Source organism: Chiloscyllium plagiosum, unplaced genomic scaffold (assembly GCF_037043375.1).
Source record: "Chiloscyllium plagiosum isolate Xiang-an unplaced genomic scaffold, Cpla_swu_hap1 HiC_scaffold_12, whole genome shotgun sequence".
Lineage (NCBI taxonomy): Eukaryota > Metazoa > Chordata > Chondrichthyes > Orectolobiformes > Hemiscylliidae > Chiloscyllium > Chiloscyllium plagiosum.
Genome location: NW_028270150.1, coordinates 45,563,663 through 45,588,549, shown reverse-complemented (window position 1 = coordinate 45,588,549; position 24,887 = coordinate 45,563,663). Strand labels below are relative to the sequence as shown.

Sequence of the window (24,887 nt, the reverse complement as noted above, 5' to 3'; positions counted from 1 at the left end):
AAGATAGGCAGGTAGGACAGGTCATGGGGACAGTGCTGAGCTGGCGAGTCTATTTCAGGACATGGTTGAAGATGTTTATTTCAAGATCATTCTTAGATATTAAATTGCCTTCAGGTTTTTAAATAGCTTTTTTTTCTTTATTTCCTTCCCAGTAGTTGAAATAGCTCTCTTATTTAAATCAGGATTTTTATTAAGAAATCGGAAGAGGAGGACTTCATTCAGCCCATTTAGTCTGGTTGACCATTCGATAAGATTATGGCTGATCTGACTGTGGCCTAATCCCACTTTCCTATCCCTTTAGCTCTGGGCTTCCTTGCAGATCTACCCCAAATGATATCTAGCCACCTTCGTCTTTTAGGTGATTTTGAAGTTCTCTCATATATTATTGGCATCTCTAAATTTAACTATGATCTGTTTGTACACTGCTTTGGGAATTACCTGCTTCTGTTGCATGCAAACCTTTTAAGATTGGAGGAATTAGGAGAAAGTGAGGACTGCAGATGCTGGAGATCAGAGAGTCGGGTGTGGTGCTGGAAAAGCACATCAGGTCAGGCAGCATCCAAGGAGGAGAATTGACGTTTCAGGCATAAGCTGTTCAGAAATGATTATGAGCTTATGCTCGATTCTCATGCTCCTCGGATGCTGCCTGACATGCTGTGCTTTTCCAGCACCATACTCTCAACTCAGACCAAATTAGTATGGCCCAAATCAGCTTCCAGTAGTCTTCATTCATTGTTTATCACTTTCTGTCAAATCAGATTTCAGAAAAGTGGCTAATCAATTTATCAATACTGGTTTGCATCTAGTATATTAGAAATAATAAAATACAAATGACTTATCTAGATCATAGTTGAGGTTAGTAAGTTTAATTTTAATGTCGGTTCAGAAACCAACGAACTGGTGTTTTGCAGCTGCTTTGGTCTCATTCCTCTGAGAATACCAGGTTCAACAAAAATATAATGCTGTAAGAACAAAGCAGTCATTTCATGCTTCTGTTGTGCAATGCTCTCTCAACTGTTACCGTAGACATGATTAAAATTCACTTTCCAGTCTGGTCACAAGTAAAGCCGAGGGCATGAAGGAGAAACATGGGGAGCATCATATTAATATCTGATCATTCCTAAAGTATATTCAAAGCTGTATGGCAGTTGCTTTGTCCTGCTGGCTGACCTAGGAATGTTTGATACTAATAACTGGGTAGCTGAAATGGAAAATGATTCATCCCCCAGTGTATAAATACACACAAACACTCTAGCTATTTGTTTGAGAAATGAACCGGATTTGTTTCAAATGAGTATATTTTGCGGATTTAAAACCATATAAATTTCAAGTTAGCAACTTAGCTTTTCAAGAAGTTTAATTATAGAACTCCAGAACGTGCATTACCAAACAATAGTTAATAAATAATTTTCTTACAATGTGCTGTTAGAAAACAGGCATCAAGTTTTAATTTTCTTTTCTATAAACCATAACTCAAAAATCATACTCCAGCTTTAGAAATAGAATAAATCTCAATTCCACATTGTGTGCATTCAAAGAGATTTCTAGAGGTATTATAAACAAATTTACAATATATATTTATGCCTGATTTTGTAAGAGAAAGGGAAAACTTTAGAAACCATACATAGTCAACAAAAAAAACTGCACCATCAGTTTATCCAATTACAACAAATACACAGGATCTCTTAAATTTTGAATTGTTGGTACGAACTTCAAAACATAGGCATCCAAATATTACTTCTATACTTAAGCAGCCACTACAAGATGTTTAATATAACAAAGTAAAGGAGAACCTGCAGAGACACAACAGGCCAGATGGAGTCCTTGTGTAGTATAACAATTCTATTGTCAAAATATTTCTCCACCAGTTTTAGTCACAGGAATAGATAGTTAAAATCAGTTTTGGGAAAGAAATAATGACAAGCATGGAGAAGATCCTTCAATAGTACCATACTAATAATTCAGTTCTGATGGGGATTGGGATAATATCCATCCTCCAAATACCTTTAGGCAATGATGGAGGTACAGTAATTGGGAAAAGCAGCTGAAAATATACAATTACAAAGTTCAAAGAAATTCATTGGTTTTTCCTTTGTTTTTGAAATTTTCAAAATGCTAAATAATGGCTAAAGATACTAACCTACAGGCCATTTAATCACTGACAATTTGTAAACATAATATTGAAGACATTGTTACTCAGGAAGAGCAATTACTCCAGATGATGCTGTGCTCCATGTCTAAGAAGGTAGTTAGCTGATTAATTGATTGTCTATTGCCCAAGGCAAGATTTAAAACTATATTTGTGCACATGTTTACATACAGCATGCTTCAAATAATATTGAATCCACCACTCTAAAAAGCTTTGGTTGCTTATTAGAGATCTCTAATAAATGTTTACCCCTTTTTTCAGCCTACAGACACCTGAGGAACATGTATTTTGAGTGCCACTGGTCCCTGGGAATTATGACTGAAGAGGTCTCAAGACAATTCTGGATAAATACAGAAACATGTTCAGGCAGATACTTCCATAACCGCATTAATTTTTGCAAATTTAACTGAAGGTAGCTATATGTGAAAAGGATCGGAACAATTAACTTTGTGCTCTTCGCATTTGTGTAACTTCATAAAAGCTTCCAGAGCTCAATTTAACTTGAATAATTTGAATACGACCTTTATACTGCATATAATTTCATACTGCTGTTCATTTGATTGTTAAAGTGTTCTCACCATATCAAAACATACAATATTTCAAGAACAAGTGTAATTTACAGATTGAAGGGGATACATGCACCTTTTCAGCAATGTAATGAAGAATTCAAATAATGCAAGATAGTTTTGCTGAAAAACATAACATTTGTCAATGCTTTTCATCCTGCACTCATCAGAATATTCACAAGATCACCAATGTATGGGGGGGGGGGGGGAAGGGGATAACACATTATACTGAATTAGCAGAAACTACCAATTGGTTAGCAAATGAATGACTCTGATTGGTAGAGGTTGTGCCATGGAGATGCACGCATTAGATGATGATTGACAGTTAACTGTCAAACCTTGTTTAAATTTAAATCAGGCAGTTTGATTCTGGTCAATGCATTGATGTCCCAGGGCAATGACAAAAAGCTTCAAAAATGCCTTCTTTCAGCAAGACCTGATTTCTGTGCCAACAAATGTATGAAAGCATACTTATGTTTCAACTATCCTCATATTGCTTAATTTTCATTGCCTTTTATAAAAAGCAAAAGTAGTAAACCATTCCTTAAAGAAAATTCTCTCCCCCAAATATTTAACTATATAATCAGTGTGAGATGTTAGGAGCTGAGCAGAAGGCATTTGCTGTTACACTTGCAAATTACTGACAATTCTGCTCAATCGTAATGAAGAGTCTTCAATGTGCCTGATGTTCCAAATCGCTTTCTGTCTGCAAAACCAGGAATCTGAAAAAATACATTTTTTAAAAAACAAATTACAATTGCAGTACTCTCCTGGTTTCTGTCCACTTTAAATTCAGTTGCCAATTTCAATCATTAAAACTGAACTTCCTCTGACATGACCAAGAAGAAACAAACATTCAGTGATGCAGAGGCTTCTGTTTCATGCAATCTTATCTATTGGCAAAGAAAGATTTTCCTCTTTAAGTAACTTTGAGTTGAATAATTCAGCTCTGGTGAGGCACTGACACTGTTCGAGTGTGAACCACACCAGTGCAAGAATGAGCTGAACTTGTCTGATAAAGTCAAAACATTTTCATGAACACCAGCAGGATGGGAAGTGAAACACAAAGGCTGATTTTTGAGTATTGTCTGCTTTTCCACTGAGGGAAGGTGTAGGAAGCATGAGTGGGAAGAAATCAACTGCATTAAAACACTGCCTTTAATGATCTCAGGACATCTTGATGCACTTTACATGAAGTCACTGATGCAGAGAACGTAGCATCAATTTATATACGACAAGCTCCCATAATGCCCATCTTTGTTTAAATGATTATGATTGTGATGTAGACTAGGACATCAAACAGAACTCTCCTGCTTCTAAGGAAGATTATCACTACAGTACTATGGCAGCAAACAGGCAAATTTCCTAGGCACAAATGTCAAAAAGAAAAACACAGTAATTAGAGTAAATAAAATAGAGCCCTGCTTATATCCATAATTAATATTCAACACACTTTCCTTCATAGTTTAACCTTTGATCTGATAAAGTACTTCAATATTTTCTGCAGTCAGTACAGCATTCAGTAAGACAGAGCAACATGTCAAGGGTTTCCTGATAAATACTTGCATCTTGATACATTCAGCAAGCTATTGGACATGTGAAAGTATATGCTGGCTCACAGGAGTGATCAATCAAATTAAATTCAAGCCAAATTCCTCAAATCATGAAGCAGCTTTCAATTAAGTTCAATGAACCTTGCCAGTGGTTTCTATGCAGATTCCCTGAGCTCTGGCTTCCTTCACTGGGAAGGAAGCCAGAGCTCAGGGAATCTGCATAGAAACCACTGGCAAGGTTCATTGAACTTAATTGAAAGCTGCTTCTATCTGGACAGGCGAATAATGTGTTTTTTACATATTATATATATATATATATATATATATATACTGTCCTTGGGTGTATATATATAAAACACATTATTTGCCTAACCAGATAGAAGCAAAATCATTTGTAATAAAGTAAGTAACGTTTTGCTGAATTAAAAGGGCCAAGATGCAGAAAACGCCATAGAAATAGGACAAAAAAACCAAATCACCATTGTTGAAAGTTAATAATTGTTTTATTATGATCAAATCAATCACATACATAAGTAATATATTGATTTAGTTGCTGAGAAGGTTGGAGGGCTAATTTACTTAGGAAATTGTAGCTTTCCTGAGCTGTTGATTAAACATATGTGATTACCACTCTTATCAAGTTAATGATCAACAAAAGCATTGTTGAGCTGCTCATAGAGGAAAGTGAGGACTGCAGATGCTGGAGAGTCAGAGTCGAAAAGTGTGGTGCAGGAAAGACACAGCAGGTCAGGCAGCATCCAAGGAGCAGGAGAATTGACATTTCAGGCATAAGCCCTTCATTCTTGATCAAGGGCTTGTGCCCGAAACGTTGATTCTCCTGCTCCTCGGATGCTGTCTGACCTGTTGTGCTTTTCCAGCGCCACACTTTTCGGACACTGCTCATGATTACAGCAAAACTTAATTATATTAAGATAAGCTTATTATACAAAGTAGAAAAATCATAACGTGTTGCAAGAAAGAATATTCTGATACAGGAGTTTAGGAATATTGCTGGGGCACAGCTGGCATAGGACTGTCTGCTTTGCATCTAACCTGTGAGTGCCGCACTAGCAGTAATGTACTATAGTTCTATAATGTTGCAATTTAAGATTCAGGAATTTTCATCCAATAAACAATTTCATATTGGTTAGAAAGTAGGGAGAGAGATGGGGGAGGGGGATGAAGGTAAGAATGACAGGGAAAGAATGGTGCTCTATTGTTGACTTTAAAACAAAGAAAAACCTAAAATAAATTATTTTCGTTTAGATTCAAAATTTCTTTGCACAGTATTGCTTTCTGGCTCTTTGTTTTTCAGCCTTGCATTGATATCCAACCAGACGGACTGACAAATTGCAGGATTCCCCAAGTTACTGCTGGGCACAGGCAAAACTATTTACTGACTTTAATCAAGTAAATTACAGAAGAGCTGATAAAGTATCAGGAAATGTAGACAGAACCTGCATTTGTATAGCACCTTATCCTCATCAGGAGGTTCAAAAGTGCTTCACAAGTAAATTATTTGACAAGTACTATGGTGTATATAAAACCAGCTGCCAATCTGCATGTAAGATTCTGCAAATGGCAAATGAGAAGAGTGACCAATTACTTGAAAAAAATGGATGATAGCTAGTATACCTAAAACATAGATTTTATTTGAAAAGTGGCACAGTGTCTTTTCATGCACTTGAACAGGTAGACTTGGATTCATACCTTAACTGACAGAGGTTACTGTAAGAGTGCAACCTTCATTAAGCACTGAAATGTAAGTAAGTGTAGATTATATGCTCAAAACCTGAATCATGCACTTAATCAACAATATTCTAGCACGTAGTTAAATACATGACTGGGCATGCCAAAGCATAGAACGTGACCTAGCACTGGATGCTATTCAGAAACTGAGGTACACTGCTGAAGTTTGCTCTGAAAGACTATGCTGAGCAGATTGGTTTGATCCTGGGGTTGGTACTGATTGTTTTTCAAATTCCTGTATTTTATTTGCTAGAATTACTTATTTGGCTGAACCACTATACTGGGGAGAAAATAAAGCAGGTAGAGTCTGGCTTGGCAGAGAATACAGTATAAACCTTAAAAGGTGTACAAACCTGGTTACCGTCACGTGAAAAATATCTCCTTTCTATTACCTGAAAATATGAAACACAGCAATTAAAATTACACATGACTATGATAAATGGAAATATGAAATGGAGGCAATAATGTTGTTCAATCACTTGAGAAAAGAGATGCAGCATTATGTGACAGCTTCAGAAAATTGTTTGCAGTGTGTGATTAAATTATTCATTACTAATATAGACACTTATCCTCATGATATTGTTTCTCCCAGAAAGAAACACATTTTTCATTACAGTGCATTGAACACCACAAATGATTTGATGCAGAATTACAAATTGTAACAAATCCTACAAATTTGCATATTCATTTTAACATTACATCATTGCGGCAGTGAAATTCAGAAACAGGATTAACAACAGATCACTTATCATAATGATTAACATCCAGATTCTTAATACAAAATGGGGCATTTCCATAAATGTAATGAAAGGAATTTCATACAGCTATTAAAAAATCAAACTTTTACTTTTGAAAAATATTTTACTTCCATCTTAACCTAATCAAATCATTTGTTTCACGAGCTGAAAACCTAAAATTAAATGAAATTGCTGCATGGTTAATCCAATGACACATCGCCCATACTATGTATTTATTGAAACTGGCTGCAAGATAGATGTTCCCAGTCATACCACATGATCGCATGGCTACTGTAAGGCAGGAGGTACATTGGTATAGTATATGCATCTATCCCAAACACCACCTTTTTCATATAACAAACCATTTGGATGTATTATCATTTGCATTTATAGTTATCCAAGTTACCAGCAAAGCACAGTGTTCTCATACAACAAAAAAGCTTTCAGAATGTTGTTGCCATTGGATCTGTTGTTGCATTACCTGTTGATGGGGTTATATGGACCTCAAGGACAAATATATGTTCCTGAATGATCACCTGCATTCAAGGTACAGCTGCTCAAGTTTTGCATATGTATCTGCAATTTCTAGTATACCTGGTCATTCACTTCCATCAAGTACAACTGTGGTGGCAATACTCTACACTGGCTCAAACTGCCACTAGAGCTGACTCTTGTTGACAGCATTGAAGGTTTGAACACTGGCTCCCTAATGCTCAAATCTGATCATGATTTTGTCAAAATGAAATTTGGCTTTTTGCTGTTTCACCTTGATTTTGTCACTCACATTTGCTACTAATTCTGGTTCCAGTAGATTTAATGCTATTGAAAGAGCAATTGAGATGCTATGTGACAATAATCTTTATACTGGATTACCTTACATGCTTTCAGTAGTTATGTTTTTCGACTTGAGGATTGCCTTGTATACATTTGTGCTGGATTTGCTCAATTTCCTTGATTCATTTGGTGGTTTCATTACTGCCTTTCCATTGACTTGGGATGGTGTGGAGATGAAATATCCTGTTGAATTTCCCAACCCATTATGAAGTGGTTGAATTCTTCATTTGTGAACTGAGGTCTACTGTTGTTCATCACAATGTTAGGAATGTTGCAGCAGCTAAAGATGCTTTCAGGTATTCTACAATCTTACCAATGGTTGTTAAAGTCAGGTGGCCCACCTCCCAGTTGTCAGAATAGCTGTATGAGATCATAGATAATCAGTCTCTGTAAGAGTAAACAAATCGACTTCCAGCTTCATCTATCATTTGTCTGAGATGTCCTATGGCATCAGCTGCTCTATACTATGTTTAGCTTGGTACTTAGTGCATACAGTTCACTGGCTGATATGGTGCTGGATTTAATTGCTTATGTTTGGCTAGTAGTGTACATTTCTTGACTTAATTCCTTGGTGGCTTGCATGGATGCACTTTATAATGTCTTCTTTCAACTCCTTAGGATTCCTTTATACACCGTTTTGAGTTATCAGTCATCGGTTTATGCCCAATGATATTCCTATCACCACAGGAGTATGCTGATGGTCACCATTTCATCATTATATCTAGTCGTACTTGGCGAATGGACAGTTCACAGTGTGTGGCTGCATCCTTTGCTTTTTCCGTACGAAGTGCTGCTCTTGGCAACATATCTTATTAACACAGCAATGTACAACTGTTTCCTTTGCTTATATGTAACATCGAGATGATATTTCTGAAATAGGAGTAGTATTCTTTGCAGATACTTTGCAGGCAGTAGCAACATGAGAAAAATGATTTGAAATAGCTTATGGTTGGGCTTAACTGTCATTCTGTCTCCCAAACAGGTTTTCATGAAAATGTTCACAAACAAAAGACAATGACACTCTTAGCGTAGCACAGCGTAGTATTATTCCGTTTGTGTTAACATCCTCTAAGCAAATGCAACCAGTTGTTGCTGCTTTGGGACAATTCTACTCCTGTCTCACTGGCGCAACATTGCAGGATGACTTCTTCATTTAGATTATAGAATTTCAAGATTGGCACAGTCACCTTTAATTGTTTGAGATTAATGAAAACAACTTCTATGTCCTAATACTACTGGCAGTGAGTTTGCATGATGGTTCACACTCAGATGACAAATTAGGTAAGAGTATTGGTAAATAGCTGATTAAGACAAACTGTCGCAGTGCTATAACATCTGTTGGTTGCAGCATCATTACTAGAGCTCTCACTGTTTTGGAATTTGAGTGAAGATCTTTCACTGTCAGTATATGAGCTATGTACTAGACTTCATTTGCAAATTTTTCTCGTTCAACTTCAGACTCACCTGGCACCTATGGCTAGCAGTCATGCTCGACTTTGGTTGTGGTCAGTGGCTCCACATCCATAAATTAGAACCTTATCAATTATAGTTTGCACAATGTGGGAAGCTCCCATAAGGTTATTTCAATCTTACAACAAGTAACTCACCTCATAAATTTCTAAAGCCTGTTCATCATTTACAAAGCACAAGTCAGGAGTGTGATGGAATACTCTGCAGTTACCTGATGTGTGCAGCTTCAACAATACTCAAGAATTTGACACCATCCAGGTCAAAACAGCCTGATTGATAGGTACCACATTCACATTTACTGTCTCCATCATTGACACTTAGTACTAGTGGTATGTGCTAACTGCAAGATGTACTGCAGAAATTCACAAAGAGTCCTTTGACAGCACTTTCCAAACTTACAACCACTACCACCTAGAAGCACAAGAGCAGTAGATACATGGGAACACCATCACTGCAAGTACCCCTCCATGCCACTCACCATCTTGACTTGGAAATATATCTCTATTTGTCCATATCACTGAATCAGTCCTGGAAACCCCACCATCATAGCACCAAATGGTCTGCAGTAGTTCAAGGCAGTTTGTGACCATCTTCTCAAGAGCAACTAGGGATGGCTAAGAAATGTTTACTCTGACAGCAGCACGTACATCATGAAGGAAAAAAATGTGGTTCTTAGGGCTGAGACTTCCTAAAGAATATGAATGATTTCATTGGAATGTCCAGCAAATAACAACGGCTCAACAAGCATTGATGCGTTACATAGGAATTATAAAATTAGTTCCAGCAAAAACTGGGAAAGAAACCTACTTTATCAAAAAAGCGGCTCAGTTTCACAGCATTAGAAGAACCTGCAGCCAAATACCGTGGATTGGTACAATCCTAAAACAAATAGTAGGAAATACATGAATAAAACAGCAGTCCAACAGTAATAATTTAAGTAAAACCAAAGTACTTTGGATGCTAGAAATTTAAAGTAAAAACAAAACAAAGTAAAATATCACAGGCTTAGCAACATCTGTGGAGAGAGAAACCATAATGTTTCAAGTCAGCGACCTTTAATCAAGCTTCTCATGCAAGATTAACAGACCCTTAGCATTAACTCTGTCTCTTCGTCTCCACTGATTCTGCCAGCAATTAATTATCCAACTTTATACAAGTTAGTTTACATTATATTCTCACTTTAATAACACTATTTTTTTTTTCGGGAGCACTTAGAGAGTAGCTATAGTTCTTTACCACTTCTTTTTAAAAAAACTATTTTGATCATAGTATATTAATTCAACAGATGCAAAAACACATTTCTATATGAAATTGCTGACAACTACAATGTCCTGATGCAATCCAGCATGTGATACTGAGTTTTCTTGAATGACATAGGCCCACGGTTAGCTGATTTCAACTGGGACAACAGCAAGGTCTGTAAAGTTGGCCTCAGTCAGAGGAAGAGTAAACAAAATCAAGCAGGGTACCGAATACAAAACACAATGCTGGGAAATATATAGATGGCCAGGAGCAGGCAGGTGGGACTAGTTTAGTTTGGGATTATGTTTGGCATGAACCAGTTGGACCAAACTGTCTGTTTCTGTGCTGTATGAGCCTATGACACTTCCTTGAAATGCATTTTTATTTTATTAGTGTTATAAATTTTAGATTTGAAATTATTTACTGTAATGAAAGCCATTATTAAGAAATCAAATGCAACTCTAATCTTTACACCATATCAGAGCACTCTCATTCCAATTTCTTAACTGAAGACCTAACAAACTATTTACAGCTTTCTTGGACACAATGTCAGAGACCCAATTTAATCTAGCCCATCTGTTACTATATCATAATTACATGATTTTGTTAAACATAAAAATGTATTCCATGATTCTATCTTCACTCCTATAAGCATCTGAATCAAAAGCATAAAAAGGACACACCAGATTAATTTCTTCAGCATTGAAATCTTCTGCCAAGAATGCAGTCCTTGTCAAAACTTCATTCCTTTTAGTTTCATGAATTTGGTCCAACTTAGTACCAATGACCAATAATGGAATCTGATTATCTGCAAACTGTTCACGATCATAGTCCCTTTGAAAACAAAAGGTTGAATTTTGACTTCTATATGACTCATGTAAACTTGAAACTACAAAATTAAAAAACTAATTTGATGCTGAGTAAAAACTGTGAAAGGATTACATTCAGCTTTTCCCACATCCCACACTGGTTCAACTTTACTTTCATATATGACTGAGTGCACTTTATCTATCCAATGACTGCACTTCTTATTTTAATTCGCCAGCTGACGACAAGTCCCTTCTTCCAACACTCTGCACTGGCTGTAGTTTCCTCTGTAGTGTATGGCTGTAGTGTATGGTTGAGCTGAAAATGTGTTGCTGGAAAAGCGCAGCAGGTCAGGCAGCATCCAAGGAGCAGGAGAATCGATGTTTCGGGCATAAGCCCTTCTTCAGGAATGGTTACTCACTTTATGTCCCCTTCAACACAAATCACCTTCCAATCTTGTCTCTTCCATCCACTCATTAGTATTTGCAATAATAAATAGTTTCCATGCCTCAACCTCCATAGCTCCACTGATCAGAATTCACTTCTGTCATCTTTTGCTCAGTTGTCTGAATTTTCTTATCATTGGCAATCCTCATCCTTTTACAGGATTTCCTAGGCAAGGGATGTAAATTCCCTTATTAACCCCTGCACTGTCCTCTCTCCATTCCATGTTTCCTCTTCCTACTCATGCTTCCCTTTTTCCCTAATTCCATATCCTCAATTCCATTCTGCCTTCCCAACCTCTCCCCTCAAACAGATTCCAGATTCCCCCAAATCTAACTGACCTGAAAATAACTAATGTAATCGTGATTATCCATATGCAAAACAAGATCAACCTAGGATTTATTAGGTTACTCCGTATCAAGCTGTAGTTTAATTCAACAGTGCACTTAAACTCTTAAAGTCATCAAAAAGAATTATTTCAGTAGATCTACTGATTTTGCTTGAAGAACAGAGAGAGGTTATAACAGAAATAGCAACCTACCCATTCGTCACTATAACTCCAGTAGGAGAGGAATCCTTATTTAAAGCTTCTAATGACCATCTGTAGAGATTTTGGGATGACTTTTTGTTTGTACAGTCGTGCACTAATATTACACCTACAAAAACCAAAAAAGATAAAACATCAAAATCATAAGAAGGTGGACAAAACCTTGGACTGGTCCAATCTTCCAATTACAATAAATATACCGAGGGATGGGACTTTATTATATGAACCCATGTAGATCTCACCAATATTGCAACAGAAAAGTAAATACAAAAAAAAATTCCAAAAGCCTGTCTACCATCTATAAGGAAGAGATCAGGATTGTGATGGTGTACTCTTCACCAGCCTGGATATGTGTGGATCCAACAATACTCAAGCTCAACAGCACTAAGGACAAAGCAGCCTGCTTGTTCGACACCTTATCTACCTCCTTAAATAATAGTTGGAGGCTGCGTGTACCATATAAAGAACCAATTCAGCAAACTGCCAAGTTTTTTTAAGATAGCATTTACAAACTGACAACCTTTACTAGCAGATGCATGGGCATACCATGACAAGTAAGTGCTTCAAGCCAAACATCATCCTGACTTGGTTCCTTCAATGTCACTGGGCCAAAAACCTGGAATTTCTTTCCTAACAGCACTGAATTGAAGGTATGCCAGATAAAAAGCAACCTCATCACTACCTTTACAATGCCAAATGGGGTGAACATCAAATTCCAAATCATTTAAAGCTGTTGCCAGTCTGACCTGGTATTAAACATCTTTGCATTGCCATTGCTGACTAAATAGATTACTGAAGATTTAAGGATGGTGAGTGCCTAGGACATGCTGCCAGAGATGCTGGGAGAAGCAGACAATAGCAGCATTCAAGAAGCTCTTGGAAGAATACACAAATAGGAAGGGAATTGAGGGATATGGATCCTGTAAGTGAAGACAGTTTTACTATGGAAGGACACAATGGGTCAGCGCAGGCTTGGAGGGCTGAACAGCTGGTTCCTGCACTGTATTATTCTTTGATCTTAATATCTAATGCAAAAATTCTGTGGCTTTGAGAACAAGGTACTCAGTGATTGTCAGTCAAGGTTGTATTTCCTGATACTGGAGAGGGGCTCAAGCTCTCAGCCTGCTGCCTTAGAAATGAAAATGCCATTAATTGCACTAAGTTGTCAGTGTTTTTAAAGTTGTGTCAAAAACACCTAATTCAGTTGTTTGTTGGCAGTATAAAGTTTTTCAAAACCTTTTCCACATAATTTTATTACAAAACTTCATACAGCCCTTCATATGTAATAATCATATATACTCATGGTGAGTACAGTGCAACAATTAGTGCTCTATTAGGGAATACTTACACATTCCAAACAAATCATTTTTTTGTCAAAAAACATCAATTGAATAACAGGAATGCAGTGAAACTGAATTTCAAAAAAAATTCAAATGTAAATAGATTTGGAGAGAACATTAATAATTTGACTAGAATTCCTGTGGAATTGACACTGTTGGAAAATGTACTGTTTCAAGAGCATACAAGGTAATACATTGTGCATTGTACAACATGTGTAAGCTGTTCTGTTCTTTTGACATCACATTGTTTAATTGCTAAGCTGCCCCCAGGGAAAGTTGAGGTTAATTACAGTAACAGCAAATCAAAAGTTACACAGATGCAAAAACATTTTGAAAACCTAAGGAAAGCCTTAAATCAGTTGGCTTAATCAGAAAAAAACCTGTGGGAAATAGCTGTCATTCTTTCACTTTAAATCTCTAAAAAAAAAGGTAATCTTTGATATATAATTTTACAACATGGCAGTAAACCCTTCTGCTAATTAAACCAAACACACTGAAAAACACACCTCACCTTGTAATCTGTTAAAGTATGACTATTTAACAAAAAATATCAATTTATTCTTTAACTCTAAAAGTGAACATTAATTAACAAGTATTTACAACTCTAAGTGTCCTTTCTCTTAAAGGTTTATTATCCACCTCCCACTCTATAACAAGATCCTAATCCAATAAAACCCCTATTAAAATTTACAGCAACTTAGTTTTCAAAACCAGACAGCAGGTTTCAAAACCAGACAGTGGCTGTCGTCTCTGGTGTCAATCTTCCTCTGTTTATAGATCTCCCTGGGTTGTCTTCGGTCTTTTGCTGCAAAGATGTTTCATATGAGAAAGGTACCTTTGACAGAGTGTGGTGAATAGCAGTCTTTCAATGGCAATTGATGCTCTTTCTAGCTAACTGTCCAAAATGCCTGCTGTTGTTATACCCAAATATCAAATTATCTCATTCGCTCGACGTTGTCAAAACAGTAAAACTCAAATTCAACTGGGTTTTAGTATCTTGGGGCATAATTTAACTGATTGGTTAAATTCAAACTGCTGTGAAAACAACTGAGGTATCTAGGTTACAGCGAAATATTACATCTTTCAATTATCCAGCATACTCTGTGACTGCTAGTTAGTCGTATGACAGATGCTTGCCAGCTTTCACACTCTCACAGGTACAGTACATGCCTTCAACTTCATAACAATAAAAAAGGGCAAGGTTGGAGTTAGATGAAAATATTTCAAAACATTGCTATAACTGAATGGTTCATAACATATTTCAGGACAAAAGAAAGCATTCCTAATTTGAACCAACATCTAAAACAGATTTGACTCTAAAATATATAGTAAAGGTCCATTTATAGCCAATTTCAAAATAACAAAATTATTGCATCACTAAAGGATTTGTACAATAGGACTGAAATGTAACAAATTGGAGTTTCCATCTGGTATTGATGAAAACTTTTGGTCTAAAATACAATTGATCCAGCAGAATCCACATATTAATTTAAACATTTTCAGTTAAAGATAACATCAAGGATTTGATGGACAATATTGTTTCTTTGATGAATATTCTATAATTTTAAGACAAACAGTTTATGCAACATAATGCAGATTAATAGAGGATTGAGGTTACACATAATTACAGACAAAAGTACAAAAAGCAAAAGTTGCTTCCATACCATTCACAGAATTGTAAAACACAGCTCTAGTGCTTTTAATACTGCTGGCATTGCCCACAGATCCACCAACATCCCAAAGTTCAATGTAATAGGTTTTCTCAGCTGGAGTGCCTTCTTTATAATCATGAACCTGAGTTAAAGAAAGAGAATAAAATGTATACAAACTCCATAAAAGTCACCAATTTCTAGATCTGAAAAGAATTCACTAAAATCAGCTAATATAACGAGCTTCATAACCACAAAATACTTTTTAATGAATATTCCATGAAAACATGATACAGTCCAGGTACAGTAACATTTGATATTCCGTCACCATTCTGAGGAAACAATTCTTAAAAAATGACAGTAAAATAATTATACAAAAATCTTAGTAGATTTTGAAAAATTTGACAAACATCTGTCCTTAAATACAGAGCTGGCAAAGGATCGGAGGATTGCAAATGTTACATACACTTATTCAAAATAGGGGAGAAGAACAAACTTGGCTATTATGGGCCAGATTAACAATTGATGGTAGGGAAACTTTAAAAGTATTCAGGATTAAGTTAATTCCACCTGAACAAGCATGGATTAATGAAGGAGCTCCATCATAAAGGACAAGATATGTCTGACTGACTAAATTAGTATCCTTGTGAAGATAACAGAGAGGATAAATAAAGCAAGTGAAGTTAATATTGTACAAATGGGCTTTCAACAAATTTTTGTTGATAAATCAAAGAGTAGCATACAAAAAGTCTGTCTTCACTTCTAATTCTGCAACTGACTTTCAAAATATGGGTTTCCCTGGAGATCCCTCCCTTTAGCCAAAGCTAAGCAAACCTTACAACTTTGTTTAAGCAGTCATGAGCGTGGTCTTCTCAATTTGAACATGAGCACCTTCTGCATTTTGTGCGGTGAACAATAACAACATGCTGCCTCTCTTTTCTCTTTCTTGGATCTTTGCAGACTGACCTACTTTGAGGGGTTGAGTGATACTTAGGGAGAATCTGCCACCCAATCCTACAATGGCTTCCAAAGGACTCTTCCCCTCTCAGGAGGCAGCATGTGGCTCAGTGGTTAGCATTGCTACTTCACAGCGCCAGGCACCCCGGTTCGATTCAAGCCTCGGGAGACTATCTGTATGGAGTTTGCACATTCTCCCCGTGTCTGCGTGGGTTTCCTCTGGGTGCTCCAGTTTCCTCCCACAATCCAAAGGTGAATCAGCTATGCTAAATTGCCCACTGTGTTAGGTGCATTAATCAGGGGCAAATATAGGATGGGGGAATTGGGTCTGGGTGGGTTACTCTTCGGAGGGTCGGTGTGGACCTGTTGAGCCGAAGAGCCTGTTTCCATACTGTAGGGGATCTAATCTAATCCTCTGAAGTCCATCTTCATGGGAAAGTGAATCATATGGATCTTGTGTCGAAGTAGACATGCTAAGTAACTATCTTATGGACCTCAACTCTATTTGATCTTGGAATTAAATAGATAATTTAAAGTATAATCACCTATGACACCTGACATTCGAAACAATACCCCTGTTTCCATGTATCTTAAAGACCAAAAATCTATCTGCCTTCAGCAAAACAGTTGAGGAGCTCAGGTCAGGTCATTGTATCTTCTTCCTAGTAAAACAACCTAGTCCCTCATTTAATCTTTAACAAATAAGCCATCAGGCTTCTCGTTAGCGGAGTTCAGAACAAGTTACATGGCCTCTTTCATTCCTCCAATTTACCCTAAGTTAAAGACAGCCCCAAAACATTACAACAAAACATTAGAAAACTTTGAATTTGTAACAGCTCGCTTTCTTTGTTCTTTTAGTCCTTTTCTCCAAGTAATTCCTTGCTGAATGCTAGCTTTTGTATTGAGATGCTTCCAAGTTCAACAAACTGCTACTCAAACATTAACTAGTTTAAAAGGTATTTCTCTCTGTAGTATTCAGGTATGTATACATTCTGCATATGCCACATTTCATTGTTTCAATTATTTTTAGAAGAATGTGCTTCTTTATCTTTCTAAACTAGTTTTGTATCTCAAGTCTAGCTTTTCTTCTATTGTTTTCTAGATAATTATATGTAAGCTGTTTTATGTGAGTAAGATTTGTTAGACCTTGACAGCAAACAAAACCCTTCACTTACGCTTACTGCCCTCTAAACAATCTAATTTCTGAATGCAAACTGAGAATTAGTCATGTTAGGGAATATTTCCAACATTTATCCACACTTTTACTCCAAGTCGGCAAATGAAACCTGAGCCAAGAACATTCCCACTATAAATGTTTTCTTTCTCTCTTTATTCACAGGATGAGAGGATCTCTGGTCAGGCCAGCATTTATTGCCCAGGGGTCTGGCTCCTGACAGAAAAGTCGATTTTTCTGCTCCTCGGATGCTGCTTGACCTTATTTTTCCTGCACCACTCTAATCTGCAGCATCTTTTGCTCAGTTGTGAGTCAACCTAAGGATGGCAGTTTCCTTCCTTAAAAGGACATTAGTGAACCAGATAGGTTTTTCCGATAATGGATTCATGGTCATCATTACACTTAATTCCAGATGTTTTAAAACAAACTCAAATTCAAATTCTACCAACTGGCATGGCAGGATTTAAACATTATCTGAGTCTCTAGTTTAATAGTCCACTAGGCCACTGCCTCGTCTTATGCAATCAGTCAGTGAGAATGCACAGCTACATCCAGGACATGTGAATCAAGGCAGCTTTCTTTCTTAAAAAGAGTTAAGCCTGTGAACCAATAACTTACTTAAAAAAAAAATCAACTTTCAAATTTATGAGCAAACTCTGTCCTCTCTCACACGTACCCTCACATCAACTGAGCATCCAACTGTCCATGATGGATTTCCCAACACCTGGTTGTGGCACAATAAATGTACAAGAGATGACTTTCCAACTCCTGAAAAATTAACAGAGTTAAAACTGAAATCAGAAGTCAAATAGTTCAGTCTATGGCGGTCAGAGTTGTATTTAACAATAGTGCTAGGTAATACTCTACCCACACTTCAATCAATTGAAAACTTTTACTGACAAATGCAGTTAAAGGTGTAGAATAGACACTATCTCCAAATAAAACAATTACGAATACAGTTTTATTTCTTTAAAATAGGGGTAATTAACCAAGGATTCTTAGACAGCACATTCCAGGTTTATGACCACAACCATCTAGAAAGACTAGAACAGCAGATAGACAGGGAAAGATAAAGTCAACATTGTCCTAATGGATCATAGGGTGCTCTCTTCTTTACAGATGGATGACTCGTGGTGAGTTTAACCTGGTGACACCATGCTTCAGGGGAGGTTGAGAAGATGAGATTTTCATGGTGACCTCAGCCAGTATGGGAATTAAACCTGTGCTGTTGGTGTCGCAAACCAGATGTCGAGCCAACTAAACCAATGGGAACACCACCACCATCTCTATGCCACTCACCATCCTGACGTGGAAATATATCGCTGATCCTGGAATTTACTCCCCAGTGGCATTATGGAGGTACCTATACACAAGGACTGCAGTAGTTCAGAAGGCAATTCACTACCACTTTCTCAAGGGCAACAAGACACGGGCAATAATTGCTGGCCCAGCCAGTGACATCAAATTCCTTGAATAATGAAAAAATATCCTTTATCGTCTTTTAGAAAAAGCAATCAACGCTCCTTATTGTTTGCTTCACCTGCATGTTTACTTTCAATGTCTTGAGAATAAGAACACCCTGGTCCCTTCAGATATCAGCACTCTCCAATCTCTTGCCATTTAAAAATATTCTGCATTTCTACTTTTCCCACAAAAATGAATAACTTCACATTTTCCTGCACTATATTCAATTGGACATAGCTTGCCCACTCATTTAATGTTGAAATTAATTTTGCACCTCTTTGTATCCTGTCACATTCCATCTAGCTGTCTCATCACATTTGGAAATATTACATTCAAAATTATTGTACTGGATGGTGCACAGATCAGATCCAAGTGTTGATTAGATTAGATTAGATTACTTACAGTGTGGAAACAGGCCCTTCGGCCCAACAAGTCCACACCGACCCGCCGAAGCGCAACCCACCCATACCCCTACATTTACCCCTTTAACCTAACACTATGGGCAATTTAGCATGGCCAATTCACCTGACCCGCACATCTTTTGGACTGTGGGAGGAAACCGGAGCACCCGGAGGAAACCCACGCAGACACGGGGAGAATGTGCAAACTCCACACAGTCAGTCGCCTGAGTCGGGAATTGAACCCGGGTCTCTGGCGCTGTGAGGCAGCAGTGCTAACCACTGTGCCACCGTGCCGCCCACTGATCTTGCTACCCCACCAGTCATAGAACGGGTATGTTTCTGGAGTTCCCCCACCCAAAACCCCATCTCGTTAGGTGCTTAATTGTTTACTAACATTTAAAGCTTGATGTGGGAGGGCTGCAGAGCTTAGATCAGATCTATTGATTGTGAGTTTGCAAAGCTCTGTTATTGCACGTTGCTTATGCTGTTTGGCACATAAGTAGTTCTATAACTTCACCAGGGTTGAAGTCTCACTTTTAGGTATACTTGAAGCTGTTCCTTGCACGTTATCTTCCATTATTTATTGAAGCAGGATTGACCCCTCTTAGCTTGACAATAATGGTAGAGGGGGGGGATATTCTAGGCCACTTCGCCACAGATTGTGGAGTTGCATACAGCCCTAATGCTGATAACTCACATTCAACAACCAGATATACGAACAAATCAACGGAACACCCATGGGCTCACTGGTCTCGGGACTCATAGCAGAAGCAGTAATGCAAAGGTTAGAACAAACAGTCCTACCACAAATTCAACCCAAACTCTGGGTCAGATACGTTGATGACACCTTTGTAATCATTAAAAACATGGAAATAGAGAATACACACCGGATCAACAACTCCACACTCACAGGAATCAGATTCACGAGAGAGGAAGAAAAGGACAACCAACTCCCATTCCTAGACGTGAGGGTACAGAGAACACCGAACGGAGAATTCACCACTGAGGTACACAGGAAAGCCACACACACAGACCAAGTCCTGAACTATGAAAGCAACCACCCCAATACACACAAACGAAGTTGCATCAAGACACTGTTCAAAAGGGCCACAACACACTGCAGCACACCAGAACTGCAAAAAGAGGAAGAGGAACACCTATACAAGGTATTCGCAAAGAACGGATATCCTCGCAATTTCATCAACAGATGCCTAAGGGAGAGACAACAGAACGAGGACATGCCGCAACCCAAAGGACTAGCCACACTACCATACGTCAAGAACATCTCTGAAATGACAGCCAGACTACTGCGACCACTAGGACTTATAACAGCACATAAACCAACTGCCACTCTCAGACAACAACTCACCAAAACTAAGGACCCGATACCCAGCATGAGCAAAACTAACGTAGTGTACAAAATCCCATGCAAGGACTGCACAAAACAGGAAGACAGCTAACAATCCGCATCCATGAACATCAACTAGCCACGAAACGACACGACCAGCGATCCCTAGTAGCCACACACGCAGACGACAAGCAACATGAATTTGACTGGGACAACACTACCATTATAGGGCAAGCGAAACAAAGAACAGCCAGGGAATTCCTAGAAGCTTAGCACTCATCCACAAACTCCATCAACAAACACATAGACCTGGACCCAATATACCGGCCACTACAGCGGACAGCTGAAACTGACAACCGGAAGCGGCAGGGACAGGCCACTATAAATGCCGGAGGAAACACCACAGAAGCGCTTCACAGGAGGCTCCCAAGCACTGAGGATGTCACCAAGACAGGGGACGAAACGTTTGCAACAAAAACTTCCAGCTTGGCGAACAGAACCACAGCAACGAGCACCCGAGCTACATATCTTCTCACAAACTTTGAGCTGATAACTCAATTGGTTGCCCTGTTTTGTGTTGCGAAATCTGTTCAAAATCCATCCCACTTAACGTGCCAGTATTAAACAAAAGGTATTGTCAACGTAAAAGACTTCTGTCTTCTTTAGGACTGTGTATTAGTTGCTCGTACCAAGACTGCCATGGAAAATACATCTGTGACAGGTAATTTAGTGCAGATGAGGTCAAGTAAGCTTTTCCCTCACCACCAGCTGCAGACCTAGTTTTGCAGTTATATCCTCTAGGATTTAACCAGATCACTTTGTAATGGTGCTGCTGAATCACTCTTGTTGACAGGCACGCGAAGTGCAAATATTAAAACAAAAAAATGTAGATGATGGAAATCTGAAGCAAAAACAGAAATTGCTTGAGAAACTCAACACCATCAGGTAGCATCTGTGGAGAGAACGCAGTGTCAATGTTTCAGGTCCAGCAATCCTCCTTCAGAAGTCTATGCTTATGCCTACCACATGAAAGACTTAGATTGGCGGGGAAAGGTTTAATTGGCAGGAGGTTTCTTTCCCATGTTTGACCTGATGCCATAAGACTTCATAGGGGTCTGGTCTTGCTTTTGAGGATTCCCACAGCATCTCCCACCCATCACTGTGTTGCCACATGTAGGCCAGATCAGGGAAGGATGTCAGATTACATTAGCTCCAAAATCTCACTGTTCTAAAACTGGAATGTAGTTATTGTGCTCATGTTTCTCCTCAATTACATCAAAGCAAGGGCTCTCAAACATTATAATGGACAAATAACATTTTTGGTGGCGTTTAAGAGGACTGGTTATCTCAGTGGACCAGGTATAGCATGTTGTTCTGGACAGTGTCAACAGCACAATTTGATTTTCTTTTTGGCTGAAGTAGAGGTGGGAACTGTCTCAGGAGGCAGAGACAATCACTTACAAAAACTACCAAGAAATCAGCTCAAAATGAACCAATAGGAGACACTGAACCATACACCTGCCTACTGGCTGAGCACACATGAATGAATGATATTGATTGAGCAATAATTTTTGGCCACAGCACAAGGAGAAGCTCCTAATTCTTTTTTCAACAGTGGATTTTCCTATATTGATGTACAGCAGTAGAGAAGCGTGAAGGTTTCAATTGAAAGTCTAAAGTTCTATCAATACCACAATCTCGTCTAAGGTTTTCTACTCAAGTTTTTGAAGTTGGACTTGAATCTTTGATTTTCTATTCACGATGCGTGTGCCAGGATTTGGCCAAGACGGATATCAGGGTTTAGTTATTTTAGTTTGTTGAAAAGGTACTGAATTTGAATACCATAGAACACTACATTGGTGAGAGATACTGGATTTTACTGTTGTTTCAGAATACCTCAAGATTTATCAACTTCCATGGTGTTCAAGAATTCGTAAATCCTTACTATTAGATTATCCAGTTGTAAACAAATTAAACTCAGCTTCTCTTACATTATAGCACTGATCACAGTTCAGAATGCCACATGTTGTAAATGTTTTGGGATGTCAGGAGGTACATAAATGCAATTATTTTCTCTTTGGTTCCAGATTAAGTTAATCAAATAAAAATCCGCTTCCATTGCATAACCCATTTAAGCAATTTGAAACATTGTACAACAATTCTTAACTGACTGTGCAGTACAAGTATGTAATTTAAGCAAATTAGAGAATGCTCGAAAGATGAACATTCCTGATGAAGGGCTTTTGCCCAAAGTGTTGATTTTCCTGCTCCTCGGATGCTACCCGACCTGCTGTGCCTTCTTGACTTGACTTGACTCAATATACCGGCCACTACAGCGGACAGCTGAAACTGACAACCGGAAGCGGCAGGGACAGGCCACTATAAATGCCGGAGGAAACACCACAGAAGCGCTTCACAGGAGGCTCCCAAGCACTGAGGATGTCACCTAGACAGGGGACGAAACGTTTGCAACAAAAACTTCCAGCTCGGCGAACAGAACCACAGCAGTGAAAGATGTATGGCCTACTCCTAATGTGTATATTCATTAGATTTAAATATTTCCATATCGGACATAGAATTGCAGAAAATAGGTCAGGTTATAGAGCTAGTGTCATTAGAGTTGAACCTAATGTAGAAGATCTCAAACACAGAAAAGGATATGGTCAATCTTTGTGGATCATGAAGATCAGAAATTCATTTAAAAATGAAATTGCATTTATTGAAGAGTCAATTCTATTTCTAAAACAAAGTGAGAGAGCATGGCTCCTAAGATATATTTGAAAGACTTGTAAATGAGATATCATTCACAATATCAATATTCTAGCAATGGTACCAAGGGTTTAACAAGCAGTTCTGATATATCGATAACATAAGAGTCATTCTTGATAACTGGAAACACCACACTTTATTAAGAGTGCTTTTGACATTAGAGATTAGATAATAAAACAGAAAATATTGGAGAATCTTAGCTGGTCTGCCAGCATGTGTGAACAGAGGAAGAGTTAACATTTTGAGTCCAATGTATTGCTTCAGAATTGAAGGAAACTGGAAAAGAGTCAGGTGGTATGCTGCAGAAAAAAGGAGCAAGGAAGAGCCAGTGGAATAAATAGTAAAGGTGCCCCAGGGTAAAAGACAAAGGGACTGCTAATAGTAGAGAAAATTTATAGATGAACAGTACGTATTGATGGTGGAAGGTTAATAGCAGAAAACAGGTCAGATCTACTTAGAGTAAATCCATGCCAGAGCAGACTTGGGAGTGGTAAATCAAAACGGAAGGTAAAGTTCATGGTCTGAAACTGTTGAATTCAATGTTGAGTCCTGAAGGCTCCAAAGTGCTCAAGTGGAAAATATAGTGCTATTCCTTCAACTTGTGTTAAGTCTTACCGGAACACTGCAGCAAATCTAGGACAGAAATTTTAGCTTGAGGGGGCAGTACTGCATTGAAAAACAAGCAACCAGAATGGTAGGACCATTCTTGTTGAAAAGATGGAGGCGTTTTAAAAAGTTACCTGGTCCACTCTTGGTCTTACAATTGTAAAGGAGACAGCAATGTGAAAAGTCATTACAGTAAACAGGTTCAAAGCAAGTACAAATAAATCACTGTTCCAGTGGGAAAGTGTGTTTCAGGACTTCGATAGTGAGGAAGGAAGAGGTAAAGGAATTAATGTTACATCTGCAATTACATGCTAAAGGGGCCGTTAAGAGTGTTCAGAGTGAATGCTGCAGAATGCTGACAAAAGAGGGGAAACAAAGATGTTTTTGGTAGAAGCATCTCATCAGAGGTGACGGATATAGCAGAGGATAATGCTTTTCATGCAGAAGTGATGGGTGGTAGGAAGTGGAAATTTAGGACTAGGGAAATCTGTTTGTTTTGGGAGTGAGGGGGAGGGGTGGAAGCAAAACTGCGGGAGACAGATTGGACATGTATTCCTGATGAAGAGCTTTTGCCCGAAATGTCGATTTTACTGCTCCTCGGATGCTGCCTGAACTGCTGTGCTCTTCCAGCACCACTAATCCAGAAACAGCTCAGGGCCTGTCACCCAGGAGCGAGGAATCTTTGATTAAGGAATAAGGAAAGCATTTTGAGTCACACTGGAGACATTTCTCTCTCCACAGTTGCTGCCAGATCGGAGTTTCTCCAGCACTTTTTGTTTTCATTAAACATGTTTATTGCTTTGTTTGAGAATGTGCCACGTTGAGTCCAGATCCAGGCCACTGTTAGAGAGTTAATGGAGTGTAAACCTTTACCTGAATCCCCCAACACCAACACCTTCACCCGCTCCAAGGACGCCATCGCACAAACACGTTCAACCTAGACCAACCCTCAGGTTACCGTTAAAAACTTTAACTAAATACTCGCTTGGGTATCTCTGGAGCAGAAGGTAATCGGTCAGCTTTCGCCAGCCGCCACCTGAACCTGACGACGGAGCTCCACCCGGAGCCAATCACCGACTGA

General features: G+C 38.4%; 1 protein-coding gene across 1 annotated transcript; it reads right to left on the bottom strand.

Annotated features, from left to right (window-relative positions):
- Nucleotides 1-1,339: 1,339 nt before the first annotated feature.
- rabl3 (RAB, member of RAS oncogene family-like 3) lies at nt 1,340-24,863 on the bottom strand. The gene is made up of 8 exons (XM_043700989.2): nt 24,680-24,863; nt 17,895-17,986; nt 15,103-15,232; nt 12,093-12,207; nt 10,984-11,134; nt 9,866-9,937; nt 6,371-6,409; nt 1,340-3,437 (listed from the first exon to the last, which is right to left on the bottom strand). Exons 1-8 carry the CDS (start codon nt 24,723-24,725, stop codon nt 3,369-3,371), a joined length of 714 nt encoding a protein of 237 aa, XP_043556924.1. The 5' UTR covers nt 24,726-24,863; the 3' UTR covers nt 1,340-3,368.
- Between the last annotated feature and the right edge of the window lie 24 nt (nt 24,864-24,887).

Coding starts and splice junctions, on each gene's coding strand:
- rabl3 (XM_043700989.2), bottom strand. CDS start 24,725: ATGGCGTCCTTGGAGCGGGTGAAGGTGTTGGTGTTGGGGGATTCAG. Junction 17,987..24,679: donor GTTGGTGTTGGGGGATTCAG/GTAAAGGTTTAC, acceptor TTAATTTTTCAG/GAGTTGGAAAGTCATCTCTT. Junction 15,233..17,894: donor GATGCTCAGTTGATGTGAGG/GTACGTGTGAGA, acceptor TCTTTAACTCAG/GTTCATGATTATAAAGAAGG.